At 43.5% G+C, this 12,500-nt stretch overlaps 1 protein-coding gene across 4 annotated transcripts in view; it reads left to right on the forward strand.

The window, feature by feature from the left end:
• The window catches only part of slc4a10a (solute carrier family 4 member 10a), a 34,785-nt gene that overhangs the window by 4,415 nt on the left and 17,870 nt on the right, over positions 1 to 12,500 (forward strand). For 2 of the 4 annotated variants that reach the window (XM_066648114.1, XM_066648111.1), the window contains exons 2-3: positions 691 to 717; positions 10,403 to 10,484. In XM_066648114.1, coding sequence (XP_066504211.1) covers positions 691 to 717; positions 10,403 to 10,484 — 109 coding nt within the window. Of the gene's footprint in view, positions 1 to 690; positions 718 to 2,139; positions 2,282 to 10,402; positions 10,485 to 12,500 lie in introns of those variants that run through there. The other 2 variants (XM_066648113.1, XM_066648112.1) reach the window with 2 other exon arrangements.

The following is a 12,500-nucleotide window of genomic DNA, read 5'->3' on the forward strand; positions in this document are numbered from 1 at the left end:
TCACAGACAGTCACCCGGAGGAAACCCACGCAGACACTGAGAGAACACACCACACTCCTCACAGACAGTCACCAGAGGGAAACCCACGCAGACACAGGGAAAAACACAACACACTTCTCACAGACAGTCACCCGGAGGAAACCCACGCAGACACAGGGAGAACACATCACACTCCTCACAGACAGTCACCTGGAGTAAACCCACGCAGACACAGGGAGAACACACCACACTCCTCACAGACAGTCACCCGGAGGAAACCCACGCAGACACAGGGAGAACACACCACACTCCTCACAGACAATCACCCGGAGGAAACCCATGCAGACACAAGGAGAACACACCACACTCCTCACAGACAATCACCCGGAGGAAACCCACGCAGACACAGAGAGAACACACCACACTCCTCACAGACAGTCACCCGGAGGAAACCCACGCAGCTACAGGGAGAACACACCACACTCCTCACAGACAGTCACCCGGAGCGGGAATCAAACCCACAATCTCCAAGTCCCTAGAGCTGTGTGACTGCGACACTACCTGCTGCACCACCGTGCCACCAGATTTCTGAACAGACTCTTAAACAAAATGGTAGATTATTTGATTCCTAATTTGCTTGTCACACAAACAAAAACAATTAATTTCAGAGGTGCTTATTTCCACTGTGTTTGCTGTCTCTGTCTTGTGCAGGTTCAGAGCCCTGTGAGCAGTGAAGGGGTGAGTCTTACTACTGACCACATCCATGTCCTGCATGGTGCATGCTGAGTGTCACTTTTGTAAGTCGCTCTGGATAAGCACGTCTGCTAAACATTATGAATGTAAAAGTAAATGTGAGCGTGCATGAGGGAAAGCCCTGGTTTGTCTGATTGAGTCCAGAGAATCACATTCATGTGCCGTGACTGCGCTTGAGTCGTGTCATTTCTAAGAGGTCAATGGTTTTTGCACGGATACTAGAGGAGACAGATAATGTAAACTCGTCTCCTGCTGTAATCATAAATCTGTGTCTGAGTGCTTCTTCTAAGAACAAGATGTACCAGACAGAGGGACGGAGAAGAGGAGACAGCGAGAGCATAATGTGGATCTTAATTGATGTGTAAACAAATGAAACCTGTGTAATATATTGTAGTTAAACATTTAAGGGAGAAAGAGATATGCCTTAGGTTCTTGATTGAGTCCGAAAGAGTGATTGGTTATGTACATGAGAGTGTACATAAATCACTTGTAATCAGAATCGTTAGCACCTAGACATTTATCCTGACGTCACTGACTAAAGAGAAAACGCTCAGGCCCTACTTGTGAGTGTGATATGATGAAGAGGTTGTGATGTTGGTCAGTGGTAGAGCTGGACTAGGGCCAGTTTGAACAGATGGACACATAGGGGGAGGGAAGCTGCTCTTGTGTTCGTGCTGATCTGAGACCTGTGGGGAGGCTTTGCTCTCTTGTCTTGTTCTCTCTCTTAGACTTAGACATCACTTTTTGAAGCAGATAGGACCTTGCTAACAGCTTCTGAATGTTGAAAGGTAAAAGGGTTTAAACTACAAACACCGAGGCAGATATCTGTTGAAAATGCCTAGTTACTGTGGACATTTTAGGACATCTTCAGTCCATGATATCAGAATATACAACACAGGCTCCCGGGAGAAAAAAGCATGAGTAAAGACATGTCTCAGCTCGTATTCGTCAGACTACAACGACAATACAAACTGCACAATAGCTTGGGAGAATAAGGCATTAGGCCAAGCACTGTGCTTGTTTTCCACTAAGCTACCCAAATAACAGGTCAGTCTTACTGGCACAGGTCTAGTACTACATCTCCCAGAATGCATCATTCTCTTTAATGAGGATGCTGAGACATTGGAAGGCTTTAGCTAGGACAGAGAGAGGAGGGAGCACAGAGTCAGTTCAGACACGGATCAGGCTAGAGACTCTTCTCACACAAATATACACAGTGCTTTATGGTGTGTACATACACTGACAGAGCTCTCTCACACACACACACACACAGAGCATGAGCTTAGACAGCAGTCCACGCAGCCAGTGATGTCGACGCTGTAATCTCTCCTCCAATTGGTGGACTGTGGAGTATCAAAAACACACAGGCTGCGTGGCTGGTGCGCTCAGTCAGACTGGATCGCCACGGTGAAAGCTTTGCCTTGATTTAAGGCTCAGGTCCTCTGAGGAGTGCAGAGCTCTGCCTGGAGCTCCGAAGCCTCATCCACCTCCTCTTCAAGGAAACAGCATGCAGTGCCGAGTCTCTGATCACAGCAGCTTTAACTGCCAGGTAGGATTGAGACTTCAGCAGAGCTTTCTACAGCCAGTTAGAGCTAGCTGTTGTGTCCTTGGGTGTTTTCTGTTTTGTCAATGGACATTAGATTCTCAACTAATTATGTTATGGTATACTCTCTCAGGCTCTGTATATCAATTCAAGCTTTAGCACAGGTTGTATTGTTTGCAACAGCTAAGGAAACGGAACAAAGAGCATCATTTTATCTTCTCTTCCTTCCCTCCCTCTCCCACTGTTTGTTTCTGCCTCCAGCTCTTTCACATCGCTCTCCTCCCTTCCACATCGCTCTCTGTTCTTTACTGTGTCACTCTCTGCTTCTCTCCTCCTGCCCTCTCTTTCTTCCTTCTCTTTCTCTCTCTCTGTCTTGCTCTGTGCTGGGGTGAGAGAAGGCGGAGAGGTGACTGACAGACGAGGTGCTCATTTTGAGCCCTCAGAGGCTGAGGAAAATAGAGCATTTCACACTGATCCTACTTTACGGGAGGACAAAAGAGAGCAGATCACAGCCCTGAGGTTTTGTGTGTAGGGGGAGGTTGGGAGTGTGTAGAGGGAGATGAACAGAGAGAATAAGCTGGATACTGTAATGAGCTATGAGCGTTGTGAGAAGACTTCGCTGATCTTACAAGGTCAAAGGAGGAGGAGATGCTCTTACTGTTACTGCTACTGTGTAACATGACGTTAAATATGCGTTTATAAATGTATTGTCAATATGTCATTGGAATGAAAACACCGGCGGAACATACTACCATCAGCTCTCTGCAAGGATACTGATGCTGATCCTGCCATCGCCATGGTAACCATGACCATCTGTAGGGATCAGACCCACAGCCCTCTGCCAATCGCACGGCGTGGATTCCACCCCCTCCATCCCTGATAATCTCCCCTTGCTTCTCTTGGCTGAAGCTACTGCATGCTCACGCGGTTCATAAGCACAAAACAGTCACACGTTTACACACACACACAAGCATTCTCACACACTGGCGCACACGAGAAGCTCCTGGACAGATGTATGATGGGAAAACAGAACATGAGATTGTGGACTTTGACCCGAGCTGCGCTCTGTCACGTGCTGTGTAAATGAGGTCTTCCTGATCGCATCCTATATTCCAGAATTGGCGTTCGGTCCTAAACACAAGCTATTCTTCACATATGGAAATGATCTCCCTCGTACACGCTACTGTTTCACATGCAGTAAATCTGCTGAGAATTCTGCTGTGTGGAAAAATAGGTCACAAGGCGTGTGTTGCCCTGGAAAACTGTGGAACAATCTATGTTGCCTAGTAGAGAAAATGAGTAGGAACTGGTGTTGCCTGTATGAGTGTGGCAGATAACTGTTGGTCTTGTTACAGAATCGATTGCCTTTTCAGAGTGACACTATGTAAACGTCTGCTAACATCTCTCAACCATCAATAAATGTGATTTACAAAGCGTGTTTTCACATTCATAACAAAATAACAGCATTGTCAGACTACCGAAAAAACTCATTTCAATACACACTGTAAATTAAATTTTATTTCCAATAGTTCCTGTGAAATAAACTGCTCACAGACCATAATAGACAGCTGGTGATTACGGGTTTGTGTACAAAATGAAGTAATGAGGATTTGATACGACAGTAGTAATGTAAATTTCCACGTAGACCTTGCTCTTATCTTGTTTTTGAGACGTGTTTTGTTTTGGAGCAGTTTGTCGTCCATTACTGTCCCAGATCCTGGTTGAGGTTTGTTTTGATGATGTCATAACGTTGCATAAATCTCTGGCTGCCGGACTGTATTTTGCCGATTGCTGTTTGCACTAAGCTTCTGTAATCAGTGCTTACTTAGTTCTGAATGTGAACTCATTCAGAGGTTGTATCTGCAAGTGTTCAAAACCAAACTGTATGCCAAACAAATGACAGGCCCGAGAGTGGCGTTGTGTAGTCTACAGCTACCGGCACACAAGTGTAGGCAATGAAAACGAATATACAGTACTGTCAATTACATTTAAGCCATTGAGCTGCTGTTATTTAAGGAAAGATTTTCTGGGATGCTGGAGATGACGTGGGTTTTAACCACATGAAGCTAAACTGGACTTGTTTGTGAATTTGTCCAGGAGGTGCCAGTGCTTGTCTTATTATTAAAGTATTATTATTATTAATTTAGTAAGTACTGTTTATACTGTTTTTACTCCTTGCTCTCTTCTTGTTTTCCGATGTGATTCACTGGCTGAGGTCTCCTTAGATACACATAGGAATTTGAAAGAATGTAATGCTGCACTTTTTCAGAGACACCTACACTACAATGAATGTTAGGCTGTAAGTCTTGTTGAGGAATGGGGAACGCCACTAGGGTCCCTCATTCTTCAGGCTAATGTCTAGTGAGGTCTGTTCACATTCAGGAGGAAAGTTAATTAAACACACATTACGACACACCAAAGGTTCAGTGTGTGTAAATAAGTACTTGGGTTTTATTTAGCTGTATACATTAGATTTAATAAGTATATATTGTATATGCCTAGTATTCTAGTATCAGCTCATCTCACTTCAGGATTTCCCATTGATAGTTGATTGATTGTTTAATTCACTTTTGCAGAAAAAAACAAGGGTAGAGATGAGAATAAACAGCTCAGCAGTGGGAAGTTGGAGGAAAGGCTAGTCAGTTTTTCTCTACAGTGGTGTAGGACCCCCAGGAATTGATGAATTTTATTATGTTTTTATGTCCTTTTTCATTAAGTATTGCTGTACACGTTGTAGCTGGTTCTTCAGATTCTGAGGACTGTGATAAAAGCGATGACACAATGCAATGATTGTTAAACACAAGTGCTCCCTCTGTACATAGGCTCTTCCTTTGAATTCTTGATGATCTATAAGAGGACCACTGAACTATTCTGAGAAAACCATCCTATCACTAAAAATAAGTTTGACCATCATCATTCCCTTCAGGGACTGCTTTGATCAGGCCACTTAAAGCGTAAAAGAGAAGGATTATACAGCAATTTCTTTACTTTCCCTACAAATGGGCCTCTAAAATGGATTAAAAACACGACAGTGACAGATTAAATAAGGATTGTTCCTTTTAAGCCCCTTCAAGATTGATGTTTATATGCAGTGTGTATGTAAGGGAGACAGAGAAAGAGATCTCGGTAAATAGGGCTTTAAGATGGGTGTATTTTTATGCAGAAATAAGAGCAGGACAAGGTCACGTGCATATTAAATGTTAGAAGTGAGCAATGAAAAGCATAGCTGTTTCAGCATGGATACACACACTGGTCCTGTGTGTTGTATACAGTCTGTAAAATGACCCACTACTGGCCAGTGGTTTTACTTTTTGCTGAAGTTACACTGACATTAATGCAAATATTAAACCTGCAAGAAGGATCTGTGGCAAGGAAACTAGTATACACCCCCCCCCCACCATATGCAGCAACGACCCTGAGTGTATGAGCCTTCAAGGGTAATGAGTCCGTGTGTGTGTGTGTGTGTGTGCGTGCAGGCCGATGAATGTGCGCTCGCTTGTGTGAGCCCTCCATCATAATTCGACCCTACGGGGTCCTGGTCACATGACATTGTGCAGTGCAGCCTGGGAAGGACAAGGAGAAGACTGTAGAACAGAAGGAATGAAGGAAGAATGGGAGAAAGATGGTTATGGGAAAAGAGAACTTAAAAATGGGGTTATACCAAGGAAACAGGGACTTTTATTGTATTACATTGTATTACATGTTTCCCTTGAGGTCCATTTATGACATTTCGTAGGTTCATGAACCGGTCCTCATTACATTTCGAAATGTGATTCTCCAGGCGTGTAAAAATAGAAACACAGAAATAAGGAATGGAAAAGATGTGGAAAGAGGGCACTTTAAATGATGTATGTTCCTGAAAATACATGTACACATATAAGAGAGGGACAGCTGAGATGACAGGGCTTGTCTTTTCACATATAATGTCACACTACAGCTGCAGGCAGGAAGCTGCTTAATAATATTCTAACCTCTGATTAAGCAAGGGCATATGTAACTGTGTCCATGACTGAATGTGACCTGGGGAGATAATTATAGGGTTATTAATGCACTGATTATGAACAGGTGTCACTATTCTTAACAGTAAAACCAGCTCAGCATTTTATTTCCGTATTGTTTATGTATTAGAGCAGGTGTGCGGTTTAGCCCCCTACAGCTTTAACCATGTCCTTCAACTCTCCTCTGCCAGCGAGATGGAATAAAAGATTAGGTCTCCGTTTGATGATGTCACACACAGACTAGAAAGAATTTCCCAGGGGTCTCAGGGGCTGAGTTTCCATGGCAATCCAGGATTCTCGTTTACGGCTGTGACACAGACATGACAGCTCAAGCAACCCTCCGCCTCAATCACACACACACACACATGTGGATTCACACACTTGACACACTACCCGAGAATGCCCCGTTTTAATCTGTTTGTCAGTGAATTTCATTTCCAGCTACAAGTGCTGAGGGAAGCTCCCGAAATGGAGCACAAATATTATTACAGTGACGCTCTGGTTATGAGCTTGGTCTATTTTCGTAGCAATTTTACAAACAGACCAGGGACAGACCGGAGGAGGGACTTCTGAAAAGCTGCTTTTAAACCAACTGAATCTCTTGTGAGAAATGTTGCACAGAGTCATGTAAAAAACATATTTCAAAGTGACCCTTAAATGGATCTGGATAAAATAAAACCATGAAAGCACTTGTTAGATCACCAGGTAAACAGTTCTTGAAGCATTTGCCTTTACATATAGGAGATAATCAAGGTACCCTCTAATTCATGTCCTTAATGGCCTCATATATGCATCCCAGCAACCCATTATTCATAGGATATACAGGGGTTGGACAATGAAAGTGAAACACCTGGTTTTAGACCATAATAGTTTATTAGTACGGTGTAGGGCCTCCTTTTGCGGCCGATACAGCGTCAGTTCGTCTTGGGAATGACATACACAAGTCCTGCACAGTGGTCAGAGGGATTTGAAGCCATTCTTCTTGCAGGATAGTGGCCAGGTCTCTACGTGATGCTGGTGGAGGAAAACGTTTCCTGACTCGCTCCTCCAAAACACCCCAAAGTGGCTCAATAATATTTAGATCTGGTGACTGTGCAGGCCATGGGAGATGTTCAACTTCACTTTCATGTTCATCAAACCAATCTTTCACCAGTCTTGCTGTGTGTATTGGTGCATTGTCGTCCTGATACACGGCACCGCCTTCAGGACACAATGTTTGAACCATTGGATGCACATGGTCTTAATGGTGCAGTGTGCAGTTAATGAAGATTGGCCACCAGGCTGCTCCAATTTAGCCATGACACCTCCCACACTACAATGACAGGTGTTTCAGGTTCATTGTCTAACCCCTGTACATCAAACCATTATCCTCTCATCATTGTCTGATTGTCTTATCATTATCATGAAAATATATTCAGATTCAAATATCCTAGTCTTTTTATCATCCACTTAACTCTCTTCCTGAGAGAAGAGAAAGGCCTGAATGAAACACAATGTATAAATGAGATGTTTCATGCCATTGGACCTTAATCCCTCTTTGGATTATAGGATTCAGATTATAGCATCTAAACATCTCATCTAAAAGAACTGTTCAAAGCCTGTTCAGGGCAAACTCGCCACGGGCCAGTGAATTGGTGCTTACTGGGAAAGAGGCAGTGATCCATGTTTTTGGAAGAACATTTAATTAATTTTTGTTGAGGGGCAGATGCAGTGTTTGAACTTGCAGATGTAGAAATATGTGACATTTCTTAGCATCATTGGCTGTACTATTTATGCCTGGTAGTGAGAGTATAATTAGTTGCGGTGTATTGATGTTTGTCCAAAAACTGGACATGTGCCAGCGGTGCATTTCAGACACTGAAACCACATTATTAATGTGACCTAGACATAAAGCTGTTCAAAATGTGGACCATCGATGTTTCGTGATCAACAGCAATCAGAAAACTGCATTCAAGGCTTTCCTGCTTTGTCTGTCTTTGTTTCTTTGTTAACTCACACCTCGCTAATCCTTATCTTAATGGTTTAGACGGTGTGATGCAGAAGTAACAGTAGCTGTCAGACTGGAATGCAGTTCCTTGTAAGGAACAATGTCATTTGTGTTCTAGGGACAACTTGCAATAGGCCACACTTGTTGCCATAGAGACCGTCTGGAAACGTTAGCCTCATGGAGGCTGATGCTTATTTTGGGATGTCTCCTCTCAGCTCCAGGAGGGGAAAGTCAGGGATCACTGAGTGGGCTCGTCTCTCACGGTTGCACTGTCACACTGCAGATGACTTTTCAGATTATCTAGCCAGAAAAAAAAGACAGCAGCACATAACGCGAGATTAAGGCCATGTGTGTGTGTGAGTGTGTGTGTGTGTGTGTGTTTGAAATGTGATATATCGTGTTTATCGTGATAGATAGTTTACATACATTATATGTAAAACTTAAGGGCTATCAAATCTAGGCTTGTATGTCATCACCGTCATAAGAAACCTCATATCTTCAAAATGGCAACTTTATTTGAGAAGGAACATTGCTTTTCGAAAATTCTGTAGACCTGTTTGTCATTAAATCTTCACATAATGTAAGCAGCTGTTTTTAAATGGTGTACAAAAATAAAAAACAAACATACTTTAAAGGGCCTTTTTATTAAAAGGAAATGGAGGACAGAAGACCATTTTCTTGTGTGTTTGTGTGTGTCTGAGTGTGTGTATGTGGTGGTTCTGATGGTGTCGGGGGGTGTCCTTATCATACAAGTCCCTGTGATGCCTAATTCCAAAACTCAGTATGGAATAGTGGGCAGCTCGGTGGCGCAGCGGCGCAGCAGGTAGTGTCACAGTCACACAGCTCCAGGGACCTGGAGGCTGTGGGTTCGTTTCCCGCTCCGGGTGACTGTCTGTGAGGAGTGTGGTGTTCTCCCTGTGTCTGCATGGGTTTCCTCCGGGTGACTGTCTGTGAGGAGTGTGGTGTTCTCCCTGTGTCTGCATGGGTTTCCTCCGGGTGACTGTCTGTGAGGAGTGTGGTGTGTTCTCTCTGTGTCTGCGTGGGTTTCCTCCGGGTGACTGTCTGTGAGGAGTGTGGTGTGTTCTCTCTGTGTCTGCGTGGGTTTCCTCCGGGTGACTGTCTGTGAGGAGTGTGGTGTGTTCTCTCTGTGTCTGCGTGGGTTTCCTCCGGGTGCTCTGGTTTCCTCCCACAGTCCAAAAACACAGGTTGGTAGGTGGATTGGCGACTCAAAAGTGTCCGTAGGTGTGAGTGAATGTGTCTGTGTTGCCCTGTGAAGGACTGGCGCCCCCTCCAGGGTGTATTCCCGCCTTGCGTCCAATGATTCCAGGTAGACTCTGGACCCACCGCGACCCTGAATTGGATAAGCGCTTACAAATAATGAATGAAAGTATGGAATAGTGATTCTCTGTCACTGACCATGACGAAGTTGACAGACATATTTCTGCAGTTTTGTGTTGTTGGAAATAAGAATGACATACGTAATGTAATATTCCTCTCATTCAGTATTACAGACAAATAAAAAGGCTACATTCAGAAGATAATACAATCTTCACAATAAAGTTCACAATCATTTGATATATCGCTTCGAAATGGCATGACGTAGGTTAGTTGTAGGAAGTAGGAAGAAGGAAGATAACTTTTTAAAGCTGATTATTCTGATTGTAATCTGACCAGGTACTTGTTTCACAAAGCATCAAATGGACCATTGTTTGCACAATAACACAATAGGACTTTATATTTCAGACAGTGCCTGAAAGAGGTTTCAGACAGGTTCGTCTCTGGCAGAAAGGAGGATCTAGTTGCAGTTGAGGTGTACACCATCTAACTCTTTTGTTTGCAGAAGTAGGCTAGGCTTTGTGTTATGTCCAAATATTAGTGTTTTGTGGTGATGTTGGTATAAACGTAATGAATTGAGAGTTTAGGTTTAAACAATTCACACTGTGTCTTTGATGCTGAGCACTTGTGCAGATCCTAAATGTGAGTGAGTTACAAGCTACTTCCATTAGTTGATTTGTATGTGACTCACATTAAAGTATAATTGTGTATTGTGTCTGTTTCTGTCTCTGCTCTGTGTTTATAGTTTTTCTGTCTGTTTGTGTAGTTTACTTTTAATATTTAATCGATGTGTATGATTTTGTGCAGAGGAACGATGAGGAGGCGGTATTGGACAGAGGAGGCACTCGCTCCATGCTCAACACCAACTTTGAAAAGGAGGAGTTGGAAGGTAAAGAAAATGATATTTTATTCTGAAATACATCCTTATACAGGGGCAGCATGGTGGCGCAGCAGGTAGTGTCGCAGTCACACAGCTCCAGGGGCTTGGAGGTTGTGGGATCGAGTCCCGCTCCGGGTGACTGTCTGTGAGGAGTGTGGTGTGTTCTCCCTGTGTCTGCGTGGGTTTCCTCCGGGTGACTGTCTGTGAGGAGTGTGGTGTGTTCTCTCTGTGTCTGTGTGGGTTTCCTCCGGGTGACTGTCTGTGAGGATTGTGGTGTGTTCTCCCTGTGTCTTCGTGGGTTTCCTCTGGGTGACTGTCTCTGAGGATTGTGGTGTGTTCTCCCTGTGTCTGCGTGGGTTTCCTCCGGGTGACTGTCTGTGAGGAGTGTGGTGTGTTCTCCCTGTGTCTGCATGGGTTTCCTCCGGGTGCTCCGGTTTCCTCCCACAGTTCAAAAACACACGTAGGTAGGTGGATCGGCAACTCAAAAGTGTCTGTAGGTGTGAATGTGTGTGTGTGTCTGTATTGCCCTGTGAAGGACTGGCGCCCCCTCCAGGGTGCATTCCCACCTTGCGCCCAATGATTGGATTCCAGGTAGGCTCTGGACCCACCGCGACCCTGAACTGGATAAGGGTTACAGAGAATGAATGAACATTCTTATATATAAATTCACTAAAATAAGAAAATATGAATTGCTCACCACTCATTCTGTCATAGTGCATATTCAGTTCATCCAGTACACTGCTGTTATGTTTTGACAGAGATTAAAATAAACATAGGAACACAAAAGACGTCGGGAAAGTATAAGAAACTTGTACAACTGCTGACGTCAGCAACGCTGAGTCCTGAGGAAGAATTCCATTTTGAGAAGAATCTAATCTTGGCTCATTTACCACACACACAGCCGGACCAACATGTCTTTACATAATTCCACCATTTCCAAAAGCTTGTTCTTGTTTGTCTTCATAAGATCTTACAGTACTTGAATTATTTATAGTCTATGAGGCCTCTCATTTTTTGTATTCTTATGAAGTGCTTATCCCTCTTGGTGTATTCTTGATATATCAGAGGCTATAACGGGATGCCCATTTGACACGTTAGCCGCATGCTACTGAATCTGCCGCGTTGAGGTGATGTAATTACAGGCGACTCGTTTGTGCAACCTGAACACAGGGTCACGTACGAGCTCAAACACACACAGTCACTCAGAAACACATGACACCGCCGCCCCTGAGGTCAAGGAAAGGTAATGCAGGTAACTACAGGCACCTTAGGTTTGTATATTTGAAGATAGAAGTGAATGTGTGTTGGTGAGCCCTTAAAACAAATACTTTAATGTTTAATGTACTGAGTTGAACCACTGGAACAAACACATGCACAAGTACATTAGCTTTACATTTAAAGTACGTGACACATGACAATTAATTTTCCTGAGGTGGACAATGTCAACACACACAATGCTCCAATTGTGCCACATTACAAATGAAAACAAAGAGAACAATGACTTTATCCAGATTTTGCATTCTCTAAAAAGTCATTTTAAACAGGTTTTAATATCATCTCTTTTTAATGAAACGTATAGTTGTTCGATATATTTTATGTTATCATATCGTCCACTGAGGTTCAGGGCTTAGAATGCTATTTGAAAAAATGTATTGCATACAATTTTCCATCTCTCACATGTGTGGCTTGACCCCTTAAAGTTTGCACTGCTCCAGTGGAGAAGTCAGAAATACCATTTACTTTAGTCTATGGACATGCACACACTTACACACACACCATGGTGTTAAGGCCAGTATGTAAGGAGACGGTTTCTCAGTGTGTGTGCCTGAGGCGGTCGTCAGTTTGTATTACATCCACATACACCCCCCACAGACACACCTTGTCAACCTGAATCCTTCAGACAGACTCAACAATGTTGGACTGCTGGAGGATCTAAGGGCAGAGTGGCTGTCTGAGATTGAATAAGAGATAGTGATTAATACATTCGTATTGACCAGTAAGGTCAAATTTCTAAATTTAGTCAGT

Source organism: Hoplias malabaricus, chromosome 16 (genome assembly GCF_029633855.1).
Source record: "Hoplias malabaricus isolate fHopMal1 chromosome 16, fHopMal1.hap1, whole genome shotgun sequence".
NCBI lineage: Eukaryota > Metazoa > Chordata > Actinopteri > Characiformes > Erythrinidae > Hoplias > Hoplias malabaricus.